The sequence below is a fragment of the Oryctolagus cuniculus genome, chromosome 8 (genome assembly GCF_964237555.1).
Source record: "Oryctolagus cuniculus chromosome 8, mOryCun1.1, whole genome shotgun sequence".
Taxonomy (NCBI): domain Eukaryota; kingdom Metazoa; phylum Chordata; class Mammalia; order Lagomorpha; family Leporidae; genus Oryctolagus; species Oryctolagus cuniculus.
In genome coordinates, this window is record NC_091439.1 from 117850554 (window position 1) to 117871651 (window position 21098).

The 21098-nt window shown below is 59.3% G+C and overlaps 1 protein-coding gene across 5 annotated transcripts in view; it reads right to left on the reverse strand.

The window, feature by feature from the left end:
• MYOM2 (myomesin 2) overlaps positions 1–21098 on the reverse strand; it is an 89901-nt gene that overhangs the window by 32319 nt on the left and 36484 nt on the right. For all 5 annotated transcript variants that reach the window (XR_011378079.1, XM_070047242.1, XM_070047243.1 and 2 more), the window contains 6 exons: positions 17706–17867; positions 15361–15502; positions 9830–10029; positions 9363–9416; positions 6145–6272; positions 856–1039 (listed from right to left, as the gene is read on the reverse strand). Coding sequence is in view for 4 of the 5 variants with exons in the window: in XM_070047242.1 (XP_069903343.1) it covers positions 856–1039; positions 6145–6272; positions 9363–9416; positions 9830–10029; positions 15361–15502; positions 17706–17867 (870 nt within the window). In the remaining variant the exon portion in view is untranslated. The remainder of the gene's footprint in view (positions 1–855; positions 1040–6144; positions 6273–9362; positions 9417–9829; positions 10030–15360; positions 15503–17705; positions 17868–21098) is intronic.

Sequence of the window (21098 nt, forward strand, 5' to 3'; positions counted from 1 at the left end):
TGTCATCCCGAGACCCGCCCAGCCCCAAAGGAGAGGAATCGGACTCATGACACTGGCACCCCCACCAGAGCGGTCAAAAGGGAACCCGCTGGTGGCACAGGCAATTTGGCTAACTGGGCAATAACTATATTTGGAATGTAAATTACTGAATATAAGAAAACCACATTTTTTCCAGATTCATGGGAACCTACCAGGGACTCAGAATTCAATCTCGATTTGACAGTGAGGTCTCCTCGCATCGAGCAGGGCTCCATGGAGCCAGCAGCGTCCTCAGAGCCAGCGGGAGCTGCCCTGCCACATGCCCTGTGCTTGTCACTTTCTGTCACTGTCTACGCTGCTGTTCAGAGGGAAGAGGCCAGCCCCATGGAGGGGCCGTGTCCTAGACCAGACCCAGAGAGGGACGGAGGCCCGCACTTCCGTCCGCCAGCCAGGCCTCCTCGCTCACTCAGGAAGCGGCTTCCGAATGCCCGGGAAGCAGGGGAAGAGGGCGCAGCCCACCCCAGTCCTCAGAGCCCGGCTCCTGAGGTCCCGTCTACACCACCAGGCTTGGGGCTTCCAGGAAGCCTGGTCTGCCACAGCCCCTGGCACAGCAGCTGATTTCTGCAGCTCTGTTCGACCTCTTCCCACCGGGGTCTTCAGGCCTCAGGGCAGGAGTCCCGGTGTGTTTGGGGGCTGGGCTTTGTTCTAAATGGGACCATCGACTACACCTATCTTTAGTCCATTAGTTGGTTTCGTGAAAAGCACATGGAGCTCGGGAGGAAGGCCGAGGGTCAACCAAACCGTCGCAGGGAGTCTCCGTCGCAGACAGCACCCTCACCCCCGTCCCTGCACCCCAGCCACTGCGCGAGAACTCACCAATCGTGTCCTGAGCCTGGATGGGAGATGTGATCTCCGACGGGTCGCTGAGCCCATGCTTGTTGGCTGACAACACCCGGAACACGTAGGGTTTCCCCTCAGCGAGATCAAAGACCGCGTACCGAGGGGACCTCACGGCCGTCTGCGCATTGACTCGCTGCCAGCTGCCACTGCCCACCACGGACTAGAGAGAGACGGGACCAGGGTTACCACTGCCGACCACGGACTAGGGAGAGACGGGACCAGGGTTACCACTGCCGACCACGGACTAGGGAGAGACGGGACCAGGGTTACCACTGCCGACCACGGACTAGAGAGAGACGGGACCAGGGTTACTACTGCCGACCACGGACTAGAGAGAGACGGGATCACGGTTACCACTGCCGACCACGGACTAGAGAGAGACCAGACCAGGGTTACCACTGCCGACCACGGACTAGGGAGAGACAGGACCAGGGTTACCACTGCCGACCACGGACTAGAGAGAGACGGGACCAGGGTTACCACTGCCGACTACGGACTAGAGAGAGATGGGACCAGGGTTACCACTGCCACTGCCGACCATGGACTAGGGAGAGACGGGACCAGGGTTACCAATGCCACTGCCGACCACGGACTAGGGAGAGACAGGACCAGGGTTACCACTGCCGACCACGGACTAGAGAGAGACCGGACCAGGGTTACCACTGCCTCCACTGACCACGGACTAGAGAGAGACGGGACCAGGGTTACCACTGTCGACCACGGACTAGAGAGAGACCAGACCAGGGTTACCACTGCTGACCACGGACTAGGGAGAGACGGGACCAGGGTGACCACTGCCGACCACGGACTAGAGAGAGACCAGACCAGGGTTACCACTGCCGACCACGGACTAGGGAGAGACGGGACCAGGGTTACCACTGCCGACCATGGACTAGGGAGAGACGGGACCAGGGTTACCACTGCCGACCACAGACTGGACTAGGGAGAGATGGGACCAGGGTTACTACTGCCGACCACGGACTAGAGAGAGACGGGATCAGGGTTACCACTGCCGACCACGGACTAGGCAGAGACGGGACCAGGGTTACCACTGCCACTGCCGACCACGGACTAGAGAGAGACAGGACCAGGGTTACCACTGCCTCCACTGACCACGGACTAGAGAGAGACGGGACCAGGGTTACCACTGCCGACCACGGACTAGAGAGAGACAGGACCAGGGTTACCACTGCCTCCACTGACCACGGACTAGAGAGAGACGGGATCACGGTTACCACTGCCGACCACGGACTGGACTAGGGAGAGATGGGACCAGGGTTACTACTGCCGACCACGGACTAGAGAGAGACGGGATCAGGGTTACCACTGCCGACCACGGACTAGAGAGAGACCGGACCAGGGTTACCACTGCCGACCACGGACTAGAGAGAGACCGGACCAGGGTTACCACTGCCGACCACGGACTAGGGAGAGACGGGACCAGGGTTACCACTGCTGACCACGGACTAGGGAGAGACAGGACCAGGGTTACCACTGCCAACCACGGACTAGAGAGAGATGGGACCAGGGTTACCACTGCCACTGCCGACCTTGGACTAGGGAGAGACAGGACCAGGGTTACCACTGCCGACCACGGACTAGGGAGAGACGGGACCAGGGTTACCACTGCCGACCATGGACTAGGGAGAGACAGGACCAGGGTTACCACTGCCTCCACTGACCACGGACTATAGAGAGACAGGACCAGGGCCACCACGGACTAGGGAGAGACGGGACCAGGGTTACCACTGCTGACCACGGACTAGGGAGAGACGGGACCGGGATGAAGCTGAGAGTTCGAGAAAGTGAGCAGAGGAGCCCCCAGCCGTGGTGTAACCAGGCTGTGCTCTGGGCAGGCCCCTGATGTCCTCTACAGTGGACAGTCAGTAAAGCTTCTGTGAACCGTGATAAAGGTGAGGCCCATCTGAAGGGGTAGGTGATATTAACAAAAGTTGCAAGTCTACCAGTAAGGACTGTTTTCACTAAAGTGAATAAATTATAGAAACCTGAAGAATCCATATGTGGGTAGTAAAGCAAAGGGAAATGTGAGTAACTGGGGCACTGTTCACAGAATTCCATCATAACTCGGTGGTTATTTTCTGATTAAAAGGTAACTCCTGCAGCAATAGTGACAAAGTGACAGTAATCTCAACGTCCAGCATTAGGGTAGGGGACTCCGTGGTTCCTCAGGCATTTATAACATGCGGCTATTAAATTACATATAAAGATCCTGATCAAACAAGATAAACTGAGGCATTTTGATTGCAAGGGAGAATGCAGAGTATGTCCACAAGCACATGACTGTGGAGAACAAGACCCTATGCACCAGGCATTAATACTGACTATTCCATAGGTAGGATCTTTAAAAAGTTCACGGAAATTCATACTATAAAAAACTAATAGTGGCCGGCGCCATGGCTCACTAGGCTAATCCTCCGCCTTGCGGCGCCAGCACACCGGGTTCTACTCCCGGTCGGGGCACCGGATTCTGTCCTGGTTGCCCCTCTTCCAGGCCAGCTCTCTGCTGTGGCCAGGGAGTGCAGTGGAGGATGGCCCAAGTGCTTGGGCCCTGCACCCCATGGGAGACCAGGAGAAGCACCTGGCTCCTGCCTTCGGATCAGCGCGGTGCGCCAGCCACGGCGGCCATTGGAGGGTGAACCAACGGCAAAGGAAGACCTTTCTCTCTGTCTCTCTCTCTCACTGTCCACTCTGCCTGTCAAAAAATTTAAAAAAAACTAATCATGGATTTCAAAATTTTTCGCACCAAAATAAACATCTTACAATTCCATTTTTTCCACAAACTTTTTGAAAGGTTTCACGTGATGGAATTATTGGGAGTGTAGTTTTATCCCACGTGACTTTTCTGCATTTTCCAGGTTTTCTGTGCTGCACACTGAGTTTGATCCTTAACGCCTGAGCATCCTGCTTACTTCCCACAGACAGACGCCCCTTTGAAAGTGCGGCTGTGTAGCTCTCTTCAGCAGCGGCCGCGAGGCCGGGTGAAAGCAGTCTCTCTCCTTTTGGCCAAAGCAGAAAGTCAGGCTCTGGTAGTGTGCCTGGACTACCACGGCTCAGAGCAGGGCCCGGCTGGTGTCCCCCATGCTGGTCCCCATGGAGCCACGCGCATCCTCGCTCTAGACGAGGGCATCTGGGGCGGAGGAGGCATGAGGACCCTGGGTCAGAGGGAAGCATCCTCTGAGAGGGCCTCAGGTCAGAGCGGGAGACAGCCAGGCCCCCGGGGACCTGAGGAGGACCTGGGGACCTACCCGAGGCATGGGCCCCCCACCTGGTGAGCAGGGCCTGCAGGGTGGCCTGAGGGTCTGGCTGTGTGGCAGAGGCTGCCTGCTGAACACCCCGCAGCAGGCACAGGTGCCAGGCCCCGCGGCCTCACACGCAGAGCCCAAAGGGGAAGGAACCACTGCACAGCCACATCTGTGGGCCACGGCAGCAGGCAGGGCATGGCTATCGTGATCCACCCAGAACCAGTGGCACTCGTCTGCGTGGGACTGAGCTCAGAGGACAACCTGCTCAGCCGCGTATGCTCCAGTGTGAAGGAGGCGCCCGCAGTGCTGAGTCATGGCAGAACGAGGTGGCAGCTCTTCTCGAGGTTCTTCTAGGGCCTTGACATGCGCTAAGTCACTAAAAGGCTACCGCCCACCTGCAGCCTCTGCTCCCCTCCTGAGTGGGGGTCCAGCCCAGGTCCTGGGCTGCAAGGCTCACCTGCAACTGCTCAACAGGTCAGGACACGCGTCCGCCACAGAGAGCAGGCAGTGCAGCCCAGCTGCCGGCCCGGGGCGCAGCCAGGGGCCTCATCCTACAAATGTGTGTGCAAACACTGGCATTTCTGGTGCTCATGGGAGACCCTCCACGCTGGGAACACCCCACACAGAGCTGGCAGTGACAGCCTTCGTGACACAGTAACTACATCTCACGGCCAGAGTGAGGGGCAGCCCTCCACTTGCAGCACCCCAGCTACAGCCCCACACCGCACCCTCTACAGCAAGAGCAGACTGTGGGCTCTGCACGTCCACAGTAACAGCGTCCCGTGGGCTCTGCACGTCCACAGTAACAACAGCCCGTGGGCTCTGCACGTCTACAGTAACAACAGCCCGTGGGCTCTGCATGTCCACAGTAACAACAGCCCGTGGGCTCTGCACGTCCACAGTAACAACAGCCCGTGGGCTCTGCACCGCCCGTGACTACTGCATTGTAGGTCAGATGTTTGTATCATTTTACATCCTGCACTATGCTAACTGGTATAAAAGGATATAAATTTATCTATTACATTGTTAATTTAGGGTCACAAGACCATAGTTAAAAGGTTTATTGGACTTTGAAGGTTTATGCAACTACACCTCCAATGTCCATAGTGGGAGGAGACCCATCACAGAAGCAGGCCACAGAGGGTTTTATGCAATAAGACGGCTCAGCCACACGGGGGCACACAGGGCATAGAAGGTTAGTGTGAGTGATATTTTGTTGGTTACATATGTGTGCATATGTGTGAGAGAGGGTAGGGCTGGAATACACACATACTGTGTGTGTGTGTGTTTGAGAGAGAGAAACAGGGGGCAGGGCCATAATATACAACATACTGTGTGTGTGTGTGTGTGTGTGTGTGTGTGTGACAGCAGGGCTACAATGTACAGTGTACTCTGTGTGTGTGCTCAGGGCTACAATATTCAATATACTATGTGTGCACGTGAGAGAGTGGGGCTACAAAACACAACGTACTCTGTGTGCGTGTTCAGGGCTCTCATATACAACATACTATATGTGCGTGAGACAGCGAGAAGGGCTACAGTATATAATGTACTCTGTGTGTGTGCGTGTGTGTTTGGGAGAGAGAGAGAGAGATACAACATACAATGTACCACGGGTGTGTTTTCAAGGCTGCAACAGACAACCCACTGTGCACCTCTCTATGCGTGGGTGAGAAACGCAGGCCACGGGGTATCTGCGTGTGACAGTGGCTCTGCACAGGCCCTGCACAGGCACACATGCGGGGCACCACCCTCTGCTTCCCTGCAGTCCCCCAGGCTCAACTCCTCACCAGACGGCGGAGGGCACAGAAGCCAGGGAGGTGATTAGCCACACTGCCCGCTGGAAGGGCCACAGCGCCAAAATGGACAGCCCTCCCTTGTGCTGGTTTCCATTCTGGAACATTCCTGCTGGTCTCAGCACTGCCCTGCCTTTAGCCTCATTCTAAGTAGGTCGAGAGCACCTGCGGGCACACGGGGCGGCTTCCCAAGGGCTCAGACGTACCTTCTCGATGAAGTACATGAGCGGCTCCTTGCCCCGGGGCACTGGGGGCTCCCAGCTGAGCACCACGTAGTTTCTGCTGATCTCCGAGGCGTGCACATTGGTGGGAGGCCCTGGAACCTGAACGTCGCCTGCAGGAGCAACAGATGGGGTGCGTGAGGGGCCAATGGCATGGCTGCCATCTGCACTGGGCACATGGTGCTGGCCGGGCACTGTCCCTGCCTCCCTTCTCTCTGGGGAAGGCAAACCAGAGGGCCGTGTTTTCAGGGTGAAACAGAAGCTACCGATCCTCCAGCCGTGCTGTTTCTAAGACGAGAAAACAGCCTCGTCCACAAGGCTGCCGAGTGCCCACTGGAAGGGAGAAGGAACGGGTGTGGAAACAGGGGCAGAGCGCACGTATGCAGACAGTGTTAGCACCGGCCTCGCAGGCCTGGAAGCCTAGGAGAGGACACGGCCCTGTGTCCAAGGAGCTCCTGGCTGCTCTCTGCTCACTGCGTGCCCTCAAAGCACCTGGCGCTTCCCTCCCAGGAGATCTGAGTCAGGTTCACAAGCACCCGCTCTATGCCTCACGCTTGATGTTACGCAAACAGCGATGGCAGAGAGTCTGCAACCAGAGACAAGTGGCGCGCGGTCTCCTGACTTGCACCTTTGTTTTAATACGATGGGCGGTGTCCCAGGCTCGGGCTGGAATTTACGGGGACTCGCAAAGCATGGAGTGGCCTCCCAGGCCCTCAAGTTGTGATACAAAACTACCAGGAGCTTCCAGTGGGATTAGCACGAGATTAAAAGGTCTGAGCCATCCCCAGAGCGTCTTCTGCGCCCTTCCGATATCCACCTGCTCCCACAGGACTGGGCTGCATGCGAGGACCCGACCAGCCTTGTGGCGGCAGCACAGGTAGAGGCCAGACTTCCCTCCACGAGGGCCCTGCGGCAGGTGCCCCACACGGGAGCCGTAACGTGGGCCTGGCCCCAGGTGGTGCTGGCAGATGGGCTGAGTCCCAGACAAGGAGTCAGCGCCTCTCCAGGAACGACAAACAGTGCCTGCGGGCAGCAGGCAGGGCCCAGGGCCTCCACTGCCCCCAAACCCAGACAGCTCGGTCCACACGGCAGGGAACCAGAGAGAGGTCGATTACAAGAGAAGCTGCAGAAAACCCACCAAGTCCCCACCCCTAGACACCGGCATCTACCACACGAGGCACCAACTGAGAGGGCAGCAGAAGCCGCCAGGGAGACCAGGATGGTGGCGAGTGGGCGCCCGAGGGCAGAGCACCGGCACCTACGCCCTCCTGCTCTAGACCCCGCACGCGGCCTCACAGCCAAGGGGGCAGAGAGGAAACCCGCCCCCGATGCCAAAGGAGAGCCCAGTGCTTGTCAGCGGGGAAGCCCCGTGCGGGGGGGAGGGGTGCTCAGCTGGGAAGACCCTGGACGTGGCTGCCTGGGGCCGGCAAGGCAACAGGGGAGCCCCACTGATGTGCAGGTAGCCCTAATGGATTCCAGGGCTCGGCTTATATGAAGCCGGGGGGCAGGGGCAGAAACGGAGCTCCCCCCGTGCGAGCCCTGAAGCCAGGCAGGTCTGTTTCAAGCAGAGTAGACTCTGCGGCCCACCAGGCCGTCTTCTCCGCGTTTAAATGATGGAGCCTTCCTGTCTCCAGGGCTTTTACAACGCAAGCTGCGCTGTAGACGCGCGGCGTTCCTTTAGCAAGCTATGCCTCTTGCTGCAGGTCCTATCGGTTTTTTAAGATTTTATTTATTTGGAAGTAAGAGTTAGAGAAAGAGGGAGAGACAGAGAGAGAGCTTCCATCCACTGCTTCACAACCCAAGTGGCTACATCAGCCAGAGCTGAGCCAGGCGAGAGCCAAAGGCTTCATCCAGGTCTCCGACACGAGTGGCAGGGGCCCAAGCACGTGGGCCATCCTCTGCTGCTTCTCCCAGGCACCTCAGCAGGGAGCTGGATCAGAAGTGGAACAGCTGGGACGCGAGCCGGCGCCCACATGGGACGCCGACGTTGCCAGCGGCAGCTTTACCCTCTCCTCCGCAGCACAGGCCCTGCAGGTCCGGTGTGCAGGTCGGAGTCCCTGCTTGTCTGTGAGACCTAGCGACACCGGGGCCCTGAGCTGCCGTGCAGTGGTGAGGAGGAATGGTCCCCTCCTGCTGAACACACAGGTCTAGCAGGGCCAGCACAGTGCAGTATAACCTGCAGATCCCTTCGCTCATTCAAATGTCCACACGTTCATCATCAGAGGAAGGGCAAGTGTCCACTGCGCGTCAGGCACGGGGCCAGGAAGTCCCACTCGACTCAGCCATGGTCTTGCCTCTGTGACCTATGCACTGGACATCGCCCCTGGTTTCTGGTTCTGCCAGGCAGAAGCTTTGGCCAGGTTGTAAACGCTATCTTGGGATGAACGCGGCAGAACTCCACAGGGTGCAGCCCTGGGGTTCCTCCCCTTGTGGGGAGCGTCGGGGCCTGGTCAGTTTGAGGTACCCATGTGAAGCCCCCCTCTAGGGGCCTCTCTGCCTCCAGTACAAGCACTGGCCTGCAGGATTCTGGGATCTGCAGCTCTCTGGGGAACAGAATTTTAGACGCTGCAGCCCCAAGTGCCTCTGCTTGGCCAAGGCTCCAGGTGGACAGGCTCCCTCTGAGGTCTGTCTCCACCCACTGCTCCAAGAACTCTGAGTCCACCTGAAATCTGTGACCTCTAACGGGGTGGTGGGGAGGGGCAGGTCCTTCCAGCTGCCCCCAGGGCACTGAAGCAAAGTAGCCACGAATCAAATACGAGTGAGGGAAACACAAGCGTTCAAGCCAAGAACGTCACTGGAGAGAGAGACACACCACTTCAGTTCCAGTGCAAGGGATGGCATTTTAGCTTGCAAGGGAACCTAAGCTTTGCTTCGAATGCACCTGTGAGCAAGGAGCTCTACCAGGCAGGGACCAGACCTCGGCTTCCCTGTGCCTCCCTGTCAGTCTGCAGAGAGAACGTGGCCAGGATCCCAACCCGAAAGGAGGCATCTATGGATCCCGCCCAGGAGCCACGAGCCCACAGCCCGCCTCCCACACCTGGATTCTTCCCCCCAACCTGTTTTGCTTATATTTTTAATTCTTCTGGACTTGAAGCTGCCTGCAGAGCGGGCCCACCTTGCAGGTGTGTGACGTCCCTGTCTCGTGTCTAATCCCAGCTCGCAGTCCCCAGGGCACAGGCAGCTGAAGTCACCAAGACCCTTACCTTCAAGGTCATCCTGGTAGATCACAACCTCCTTCTCCCCCTCCAAATGAATGGCTGCGGAGAGAAAGTGCGACACTGAATGCGACATCCCGCGGCTTCCCGAGGACAGCAGGCGTTCTCCCCGATTCGGGGCAGGTCCGAGCCACCTCCGTGAGGAGGCCGTGCACACCGTCCTCGCGAGTGAGGTTTGCAGCGTGCGTGGCTGGGAACTGGCTGCGGCGCCATTCACAGCTCTGCAGCTCTGTGCAGTGGACTCAGACGAGCCCCTGGGCAAGGCAAACAGCGATGACTGCACCCGCGTCGAGGCCGGGTCCCAGTCTAGGCTCTCTGTCACGTGGAATCTGCGTGAGGGAGCTACATTCAGCCTGCTGAGGGCTCACCCGAGTGAGCGGGAAAACAGAGAGCAAACCACCACACACAAGAGAGCCCACCGCGTCCCGGTCGTAGCTGGAAAGAGAGCGACCTACCCTGTAACCTCCTGAGATCCGCGGGGTCCAGGGCGGCCACGGCGTCCGAGACCCGGGAAGGCCGGCTGATGCCGGCGCTGTTGACGGCCCGCACGCGGAAGATGTAAGACCTGCCTTCGTAGAGGCCCGTCACGGGGTACTTGCAGATCTTCACAGGCGCATCGTTGCACTGCACCCAGTTGTTAGTTCCCACCTCACACCTTCGAGTGCAGAAACAGGAGAATGGCAACGTGGCGTCCACCACACACGTCAGGCACGGCTCGGCAGGCTCCCCTCGGTCCCCACACACGTGTCAGTCACGGCACAGAGAGCTCCCCTCAGTCCACTACACAGGTGTCAGTCGCAGCTCAGCGGAGCTCCCCTCAGTCACCACACACGTGTCAGTCACAGCTCAGAGAGCTCCCCTCAGTCACCACACACGTGTCAGTCACGGCTCGGCAGGGCTCCCCTCAGTTACCACACACGTGTCAGTCACAGCACAGGGAGCTCCCCTCAGTCACCACACACGTGTCAGTCACAGCACAGGGAGCTCCCCTCAGTCACCACACACGTGTCAGTCACAGCACAGAGAGCTCCCCTCAGTCACCACACACGTGTCAGTCACGGCTCAGCAGGGCTCCCCTCAGTCACCACACACGTGTCAGTCACGGCTTGGCAGGGCTCCCCTCAGTCACCACACACGTGTCAGTCACGGCTTGGCAGGGCTCCCCTCAGTCACCACACACGTGTCAGTCATGGCTCAGCAGGGAACCCCTCAGTCACCACACACGTGTCAGTCACAGCACAGAGAGCTCCCCTCACTCACCACACACGTGTCAGTTACAGCTCAGACAGCTCCCCTCAGTCACCACACACGTGTCAGTCACGGCTCAGCAGGGAACCCCTCAGTCACCACACACGTGTCAGTCACAGCTCAGCAGGGCTCCCCTCAGTCCCCACACACGTGTCAGTCACGGCTCAGCAGGGCTCCCCTCAGTCACCACACACGTGTCAGTTACAGCTCAGAGAGCTCCCCTCAGTCACCACACACGTGTCAGTTACAGCTCAGAGAGCTCCCCTCGGTCCCCACACACGTGTCAGTCACGGCTCAGCAGGGCTCCCCTCAGTCACCACACACGTGTCAGTCACGGCTCAGCAGGGAACCCCTCAGTCACCACACACGTGTCAGTCACGGCACAGAGAACTCCCCTCAGTCACCACACACGTGTCAGTCACAGCACAGAGAGCTCCCCTCAGTCACCACACACGTGTCAGTCACGGCTCAGCAGGGCTCCCCTCAGTCCCCACACACGTGTCAGTCACGGCACAGAGAACTCCCCTCAGTCACCACACATGTGTCAGTCACGGCTCAGCAGGGCTCCCCTCAGTCCCCACACACGTGTCAGTCACGGCTCAGCAGGGAACCCCTCAGTCACCACACACGTGTCAGTCACAGCACAGGGAGCTCCCCTCAGTCACCACACACGTGTCAGTCACAGCTCAGCAGGGCTCCCCTCAGTCACCACACACGTGTCAGTCGCAGCTCAGCGGAGCTCCCCTCAGTCACCACACACATGTCAGTCACGGCACAGAGATCTCCCCTCAGTCACCACACACGTCAGGCACGGCTCGGCAGGCTCCCCTCGGTCCCCACACACGTGTCAGTCACGACTCAGCAGGGAACCCCTCAGTCACCACACACGTGTCAGTCACAGCACAGAGAGCTCCCCTCAGTCCACTACACAGGTGTCAGTCACGGCCCAGCAGGGCTCCCCTCAGTCACCACACACGTGTCAGTCACGGCACAGAGAACTCCCCTCAGTCACCACACACGTGTCAGTCACAGCACAGAGGGCTCCCCTCAGTCACCACACACGTGTCAGTCACGGCACAGAGAGCTCCCCTCAGTCACCACACACGTGTCAGTCACGGCACAGAGGGCTCCCCTCAGTCACCACACACGTGTCAGTCATGGCACAGAGAGCTCCCCTCAGTCACCACACACGTGTCAGTCACGGCTCGGCAGGGCTCCCCTAAGTCACCACACACATGTCAGTCACGGCACAGAGAGCTCCCCTCAGTCACCACACACGTGTCAGTCACGACTCAGCAGGGAACCCCTCAGTCACCACACACTTGTCAGTCGCAGCACAGAGAGCTCCCCTCAGTCACCACACACGTGTCAGTCACGGCACAGAGAGCTCCCCTCAGTCCACTACACAGGTGTCAGTAACGGCTCAGCAGGACTCCCCTCAGTCACCACACACGTGTCAGTCACGGCACAGAGAGCTCCCCTCAGTCACCACACACGTGTCAGTCGCAGCACAGAGAGCTCCCCTCAGTCACCACACACGTGTCAGTCACGGCACAGAGAGCTCCCCTCAGTCCACTACACAGGTGTCAGTAACGGCTCAGCAGGGCTCCCCTCAGTCACCACACACGTGTCAGTCACGGCACAGAGAACTCCCCTCAGTCACCACACACGTGTCAGTCACGGCACAGAGGGCTCCCCTCAGTCACCACACACGTGTCAGTAATGGCACAGAGGGCTCCCCTCAGTCACCACACACGTGTCAATCACAGCTCAGCAGGGCTCCCCTCAGTCACCACACATGTGTCAGTCACGGCACAGAGGGCTCCCCTCAGTCACCACACACGTGTCAGTCAAGGCACAGAGGGCTCCCCTCAGTCCACCACACACGTGTCAGTCAAGGCACAGAGAGCTCCCCTCAGTCACCACACACGTGTCAGTCACAGCACAGAGAACTCCCCTCAGTCACCACACACGTGTCAGTCACGGCTCAGCAGGGCTCCCCTCAGTCACCACACACGTGTCAGTCACAGCTCGGCAGGGCTCCCCTAAGTCACCACACACGTGTCAGTCACAGCACAGAGAACTTCCCTCAGTCACCACACACGTGTCAGTCGCAGCTCAGCGGAGCTCCCCTCAGTCACCACACACGTGTCAGTCACGGCACAGAGAGCTCCCCTCGGTCCACTAGACACGTGTCAGTAACGGCTCAGCAGGGCTCCCCTCAGTCACCACACACGTGTCAATCACAGCTCAGCAGGGCTCCCCTCAGTCACCACACACGTGTCAGTCACGGCACAGAGAGCTCCCCTCGGTCACCACACACGTGTCAGTCACAGCACAGAGAGCTCCCCTCAGTCACCACACACGTGTCAGTCACGGCACAGAGAGCTCCCCTCAGTCACCACACACGTGTCAGTCACAGCACAGGGAGCTCCCCTCGGTATAGCCTGCAGTGCTGAGAGGCTGATTCATACAGACAGCAGTATAAATAAGTCAGGGCTCCTTAGAACTTTGATATCTGTCTGTATGGATATGTAGGAACAGATAACTCTACAGATACGGGCAGAGCCATCACGTAGATGTACAGGTACAGTAACTCGGTCAGCATAAGCAGTGGCTAGATAGATGACAGGGATATGGACGCATGGAGGGACAGACAGACAGATGACAGACAGACAGCCTGGCAGGGCGAGTGCTCCGCTGAGTTCTTACAGCTGCACACTGATGCACAACGGAAAGCAGGGCAGTAAGGGTGGACTGCCCCTTTCTGGAATGTTCCATCACTTTGATATGTGTTTTTAAAGCGGGGAAAGGGGGTGTGGATTATTACGGGAGACAGTGTGTGAAACAGCTCTTGCCAGCATGGGTGGAAATGCCGTCAGAGCTGCCGGAGAGCGGAAGCCGAAGTTTGCTGTTTGCCGCTTTCTAACCCAAGCTGAGCCCAGAACAGCACCGCATGCAGGTCTGTCTCTAGCAAAGCACTGACAACTGCAGCCCCTCAAGAAGCCTCCCTGGGGCGGAGAGGAGGATCAAGTGGGTCGCCGCACTCTGTAATAGCCACCGTGTCTTACGGCGCTGCGTGGCAAACCTGAAATTCCTGCCAGGAACCCCACGTCTGAGCCCCTCTGCACACTTCTGAATTCTCCCTGGCTACGCCGACTTCCTCCCCCTGGAGGAAACCCGTGCTCGAGGCACAGACCATGCACCCTCACCCTGTCTGCCACTTCCCCCCAGGCTCTGAGCTCTGTGCCCGACAGAGGACAACCGGCGTTGAAACGCCAGCCATCGACTTAACCATGACCCACACTTAAGGTCTCAGTTCAAGGGTAAATTCTGGTACTCTGTGCTGCAGAGCGCAGTGTTTTCTCCTTGGCAGCAAGCAGACAGCCCCGTGGTTTAGCAGGATGAAAGACCTGCGTGCTGGGGCAAGGGGCCGACTCAGGCCTGGCCGCTCTGCCCCCCTGAGGCCACTCCCCGAGCCCCAGCCCCTTCCAGTGCAGCGCACGTGCCCCCAGCGGAACCACACGCCAGGTCGCTGCACGCCAGGGCAGCGGGGATTCAGGGTGGGCTGTGGAGCAGGACAAAGAGGCTCTGGCTTCAACAGAAAGCCAGCTTGGTTCCGGGGGCTCGGCCTGCTTGGTGGCAGTCACCAATGACGTCTTGCAGGGCTCACTAACCCAGTGGTGACGCACCCCTGGCCGCTGTGTTCAGAAACACGGCCGTCTCTGCGTCCCCTCTGGAGATTTTCTGCAGCGACCTCCTTGGACACGAGAATCCACGGAGGCTCACGTCCCTCATGGTAATGGTCTGGCAGGGGCGGGGCCTGTGGCGCAGCAGGTTAAGTCACCACTTGCCTCACCCATGTCCTCTAGCAGAGCACCAGTTCAAGTCCCAGCTGCTCTGCTTCCGATCCAGCTGCCTGCTAACGCACCTGGCAAGCAGAAAGGTGGTGGCCCGAGTGCTTGGGCCCCTGCCAACTCTTGCCAGACCTGGTTGGGGCTCCTGGTTCCTGGCTCCTGGCTTCGGCTTGGCCCAGACCTGTTTGGACCACCTGGAGAGCAAACCAGTGGGTGGAAGTTCTCTCTCCCCCTCTGTCTCTCCCTCTCTGTCACTCTGCCCCTCTAACTAATGAATGCACTTTAAACAAACAAACAAAAAGATATATTTATTTGAAGGCAGAGTTTACAGAGAGGGAGAGACAGAGAAAGAGAGAGGTCTTCCGTCCCTAGGCTCACTCCCCAAATGACCACAACAGCCAGAGCTGGGTCATTCTGAAGCCAGGAGTCAGCACCTTCCTCTGGGTCTCCCACGTGGGTTGCAGGGGCACCTGCACGAGCAGGGAGCTGGATGGGAAGTGGAGGAGCCAAGACCTGAACAGCACCCATACGGATGCCGGTGCAGCAGGCAACAGCTTTACCCCCATACCGCAACAGCTCCACCACAGCTGGCACCATTAATGCACCTTTTTAAAAGGCACACGAACCGTCTTGAAAATGGTATAGCACTAACATGTAGCCTACACACATCCTCTCGTGCACTTTAAATCATCTCTCAATGACCCTGCATAGCTAATACCACACAAATCGTTAATGTATTGTATTGTTCAGGGAATAATACCAAGGGGGAAAGTCCGTACATGTTCAACACAATTACTTTTTCTGAGAATTTAGATCTGCAGTTCACTGAATCGACAGACGTGGAACCGAGGACAGACAGGGCCTGGCAGGGCGCAACTCACCGGTCCACAAAATAGCCGATGACGGGGCTCTCCGTGGTCGTGTTGGGCGGCTTCCAGGTCACGATGACATAGTCTCGGTTTGCATCGTGGCACTGCAAGTCCATGGGAGCTCCGGGAGCCCCTGTGACGAGCGGGTCAGCATCTGGGGGTGAGTGACAGGACGGTCATCTAGAGTCAGTCCAGCAGAGGGTGGAACACCCAGGCAGAGCAAGGGAGTGGACATTTCAAACACCACCGCTGTAAGCATTTCGGACTGTAAGTCAGTACATACGTATGTGTGCAAGGATGGGGATCAACGTATATAAATATCTGTACATGTTTCTGCACGTGACCGGCCCCGACACCGAGCCCCGTGTGTACATGTTTCTACACGTGACCGGCCCCGACACCGAGCCCGTGTGTACATGTTTCTACACGTGACCGGCCCCGACACCGAGCCCCGTGTGTACATGTTTCTACACGTGACCGGCCCCGACACCGAGCCCGTGTGTACATGTTTCTACACGTGACCGGCCCCGACACCGAGCCCCGTGTGTACATGTTTCTACACGTGACCGGCCCCGACACCGAGCCCCCTGTGTACATGTTTCTGCACGTGACGGGTCCCGACACCGAGCCCCGTGTGTACATGTTTCTACACGTGACCGGCCCCGACACCGAGCCCCCTGTGTACATGTTTCTGCACGTGACGGGTCCCGACACCGAGCCCCGTGTGTACATGTTTCTGCACGTGACCGGCCCCGACACCGAGCCCCGTGTGTACATGTTTCTACACGTGACCGGCCCTGACACCGAGCCCCGTGTGTACATGTTTCTGCACGTGACGGGTCCCGACACCGAGCCCCGTGTGTACATGTTTCTACACGTGACCGGCCCCCACACCGAGCCCCGTGTGTACATGTTTCTACAAGTGACCGGCCCCGACACCGAGCCCCCTGTGTACATGTTTCTGCACGTGACGGGTCCCGACACCGAGCCCCGTGTGTACATGTTTCTACACATGACCGGCCCCGACACCGAGCCCCGTGTGTACATGCTTCTACACGTGACCGGCCCCGACACCGAGCCCCGTGTGTACATGCTTCTACACGTGACCGGCCCCGACACCGAGCCCCGTGTGTACATGTTTCTACACGTGACCGGCCCCGACACCGAGCCCCGTGTGTACATGTTTCTACACGTGACCGGCCCCGACACCGAGCCCGTGTGTACATGTTTCTACACGTGACCAGCCCCGACACCGAGCCCCGTGTGTACATGCTTCTACACGTGACCGGCCCCGACACCGAGCCCCGTGTGTACATGTTTCTACACGTGACCGGCCCTGACACCGAGCCCCGTGTGTACATGTTTCTGCACGTGACGGGTCCCGACACCAAGCCCCGTGTGTACATGTTTCTGCACGTGACGGGTCCCGACACCGAGCCCCGTGTGTACATGCTTCTACACGTGACGGGTCCCGACACCGAGCCCCGTGTGTACATGTTTCTGCACGTGACCGGCCCCAACACCGAGCCCCGTGTGTACATGTTTCTACACGTGACCGGCCCTGACACCGAGCCCCGTGTGTACATGTTTCTGCACGTGACGGGTCCCGACACCGAGCCCCGTGTGTACATGTTTCTACACGTGACCGGCCCCGACACCAAGCCCCGTGTGTACATGTTTCTACACGTGACCGGCCCCGACACCGAGCCCCATGTGTACATGTTTCTGCACGTGACGGGTCCCGACACCAAGCCCCGTGTGTACATGTTTCTGCACGTGACGGGTCCCGACACCGAGCCCCGTGTGTACATGTTTCTGCACGTGACCGGCCCCGACACCAAGCCCCGTGTGTACATGTTTCTGCACGTGACCGGCCCCGACACCGAGCCCCGTGTGTCACGGGTTCTGCTTTGCTTTCACCAGGTGGACCCGCGCGGCCCCCCTCACAAGGCTGTGCCTGGCACAGGGCAGTCAGCGTCACAGTGACAGCACTCTAAGTCAAGAGAGAACCAGGGACTCACAGGGGAGGGGCGGTGACAGGACCCCTGCCGGCTCCCCCCACCCCGCCAGAGCCCCCTTTCCTGTACCCCATCCCCTCTGGGAGGAGGAATCCCGATGCCCTCACTGTCGGGGGCCCCGCGGTGGAATCCAACCATCGCTGGGTGATGAGAGACAAAGGCACCATGGGATCTGTGCTCATTGTCGGGTGCAGCCTGGGGTGCTGGCCTGGGCCCAGCAGGTGCTCACTGCCCACCAGAGGAACCAGCGCCCTTCTGCTCCCTTGCCCTGCGGCCCTGGCCCTGTGGGGCCTCCTCGGCCACGTGCTCAGGGCCAAGCCGTGCGGAGGCCACGCGTACCTCTGACGAACAGGAAGGCGCTGTGGTCGCTGACACCGCCGCGGGACACGATCCTCAGGGTGTACAGGCCCTCGTCGTCCTTGTTCAGGTGGCTGAAGGACAGCGAGGCCTGGCCCTCGCCGAAGAACATCCGGGTCCACTTGGACTCCTTGACCAGCACATCTGAAAGAGTCAGCATCCAGCGCTGCCTCACAAGTCCCCCAGGAGCCCCCAGGACCCCCCAGGAGACCCAAGCTGGCGTCATGGGCGGACAGGGCCCCCGGGGAAGGCAGCTGTGGGAGAGCCCTGTCCCCACAGTGCACTCGCATGGAGCAGGGACCACAGGGGTGCGGGGAGAAAGGACATGTCCCCAGGGGCACAGAGACATGGCCCTGCCTCTGAGAAAGGCACCAGCCCCCAGCCTCACCCACAGCCGTGGGAGCTGCCTGGGATGGCAGCTACCTGGAAGCTGATGCCCCGGAGGGAGCCGGGCTCAGCCCTAGCACTGCTGTTGATCTAGACAGGAAGAGAAAGAGGCTGGGACAAAGTGCAGGTGTAGAAGCAAACGGAGCGCTGTTGTAGAGGGAGCATTCAACACAGACATCTCAGACACACAGCGAGGACAGACAAACTGCTTTCCACTAAACGTGGTGGAGCTGGGGGGGGCAGGAGCCCCTCTCCTCACCCTGGGGGGCACACAGGAGAGGAGCCCCTCCCCTCACCCTGGGGGGCACACAGGAGAGGAGCCCCTCCCCTCACCCTGGGGGCACACAGGAGAGGAGCCCCTCCCCCCACCATGGTGGGCACACAGGAGAGGAAACCCTCCCCTCACCTTGGGGGCACACAGGAGAGGAGCCCCTCCCCTCACCTTGGGGGCACACAGGAGAGGAGCCCCTCCCCCCACCATGGTGGGCACACAGGAGCAGGAGCCCCTCCCCTCGCCCTGGGTGGGCACACAGGAGAGGAGCCCCTCCCCCCACCCTGGGGGGCACACAGGAGAGGAGCCCCTCCCCCCACCCTGGGGGGCACACAGGAGAGGAGCCCCTCCCCCCACCCTGGGCACTGGTCATGACAGGTGACATGGGAGTGCTGTCAGATCCCTGAAATACACTAACAGTTTGCAGCAATGACACACACCCGAGAATGTGCTGTAAGCAGTAATATGGGTTCATGATGAGGACTTCAGTCCTGATTTGTATCAGAAGAGCATAAGGCAGCTCCAAGCCCAAGTGGAGGTACAGGTGATATGTTCGCCCAGGGAGGCCCGGCCGCCGGCAGCTCGGGTGCCATGGAGGGGCGCTCACGGGAACACACACAGTTCATTGTCAGGGGAGCCAAGTGCTGAGGAGGTCAGGGTTTCCGTGATGAAATAATCATGCAAAGTGGCCGGCGCTGTGGCGCAGCCGGTTAAAGCCCTGGATGGCAGGGCTGGCATCCCATACGGATGCAGGTTTGAGTCCCAGCTGCTCCACTTGCGATCCAGCTCCCTGCTAATGAACCTGGGAAAGCAGCAGAAGGTGGACCAAGCGCTTGGGCCCCTGCACCCACGTGGGAGACCCGGAAGAAGCTCCTGGCTCCTGGCTTCGGATCGGCTCAGCTCTGGCGGTTGCAGCCATTTGGAGAGAGAACCAGATCTAAGACCTCTCTCTCTCTCTCTCTCTCTCTCACTCTAACTCTCTTTCAAATAAGTAAAATAAATCTTTTTTAAAAAGAAGTAAACAAGCGTGCAGAGTTGCCGTACGGTTTCTCCCACACAGCTAATGCTGACTGGGAATTAGCAGAGCTGGGTCTGTGATCAGAACAACAAAAGCACGGCACAGCGCCTCGTGCTTCCGTCCAACGCAGAGCAGCGAGAGCTTCGCCGTGGGAGGGCACGCAAGTCCGAGAGGAGGCCCTCGGTTTCCCCTTCGCAGAGACTGGTGAACCTTGTCACTGCATTCCCGGATCAACAAAAACCTCTGCAGTCTTAGACCCTGTCTGCCTGGTGCTGCAGCCTGCACTGCACTTGTTTGTCCAAGAAAGGAAAAGAAAGACAGGAAGGCATGGCAGTCCCCTAGAAGGGACATATTTCTGTTGATCAATCAAAAACAGCTTTCCACCAACGAAAGTCTGAAAGAGACAGAGACCACCAGAGTGACACCGGAGAATGACCCCAGATCCCGAGCACAGGGCGCTAGCCCGGGTCCGGCAATCCTCCAACACAGCGCTCCCTCCCGACCCCACGCAGGCGCTGCACACACTCCGGCCTCTCACTCTTGGCCATCTCTGAGCGCTCTGGGCCCTGCTCTGACCTCACACCGCAGGGCCCGGGCCCTGGCCCAGGGCTTTAATTGCTCCCCAGGGCAGTGGCCCCCATTGAACCCCTCGGCCCTGACCTCTCTCTGATGACCAGGCCCAGACGCTATCTCCCACGGGGACCCCACAGGCATCTCTAGATTAAGTTGCCCAAAAGTGGGGTCCTGAGCCCCACTCCATCCACTCACCCAGAGTCAACCCTGACAGCCACAGACCCCATTTCTGAAGGAACCCCAGGAGCACACAGTCACACCCTTCTTCTCCCCCCAACACCCCGTGTTCCCCAAGTCTGCTGGGTGCACACCAATCTGCCACTCCCCTCTTCCACCAGCTCCTCCTGGGCCCCCTGCCCCCACACCCAAGGAACGCCTTTGCTCTAGTGCAGGGCACCAGCGCCTGCAGGGCCGCCCCACAGGCCACCAGCCAGAGGGCAGGTCCCTCACACAAACCCCCAGCCCCTCTCCTATGCACTCAGGACCACCCCTGCTGCCCCAGTAGCCGCCCCTCCCCCTCCGCTCCTCCCCTCTTCTTCCCCCTCTCCTTCCTCCTCATCTTCCTCCTCCCCTCTTCCTACTCTTCCTTATGGGACTCCTTCTCCTCCTCCCCCCTCCCTCTTCTGCCCCCCCCTTCTCCCCTCCTCCCTCTGCCTTCTCTCCTCCCCCCTCCCCTCCCTGCTACCCCCAGGACAGCCAGGCTGTCCCTACTCCCAGAACCCTGGCCCTGTGCGGTCCCTGTCCAAGCCTCCCTTGGTCTGCACCCCGCCCCCCTGCTCGCTTCCCCAGCGCCCCCTGCTGGAAGGCTTCAGTGACTGGCTCAGCGCCCATTCCCCCCACCACACCCTGCTCTGCCAGCTTTGCAGCCCCCTCAGCGCAGGGTGACCTGCTCCGGGCTCACCCTCCTGCTGGCCCTCGCCTGTCTCCACACCAGGGTGGGCGGCCCGTGAGCGAGGGCCTTTGAGCTTTTGGCCTGTGCCAATTTCTAGGGCTCGGAACAGGAGCTGAGCACCCCGCAGCTCAGAAGTTTGCAGAATGGCCGAGTGGGCCTGAGCTGCCTCACCCTGCACATGTGTGTGCCCGCACCACAGCAGGCCCAGTCATGACTCAGACACCACATGGGGCC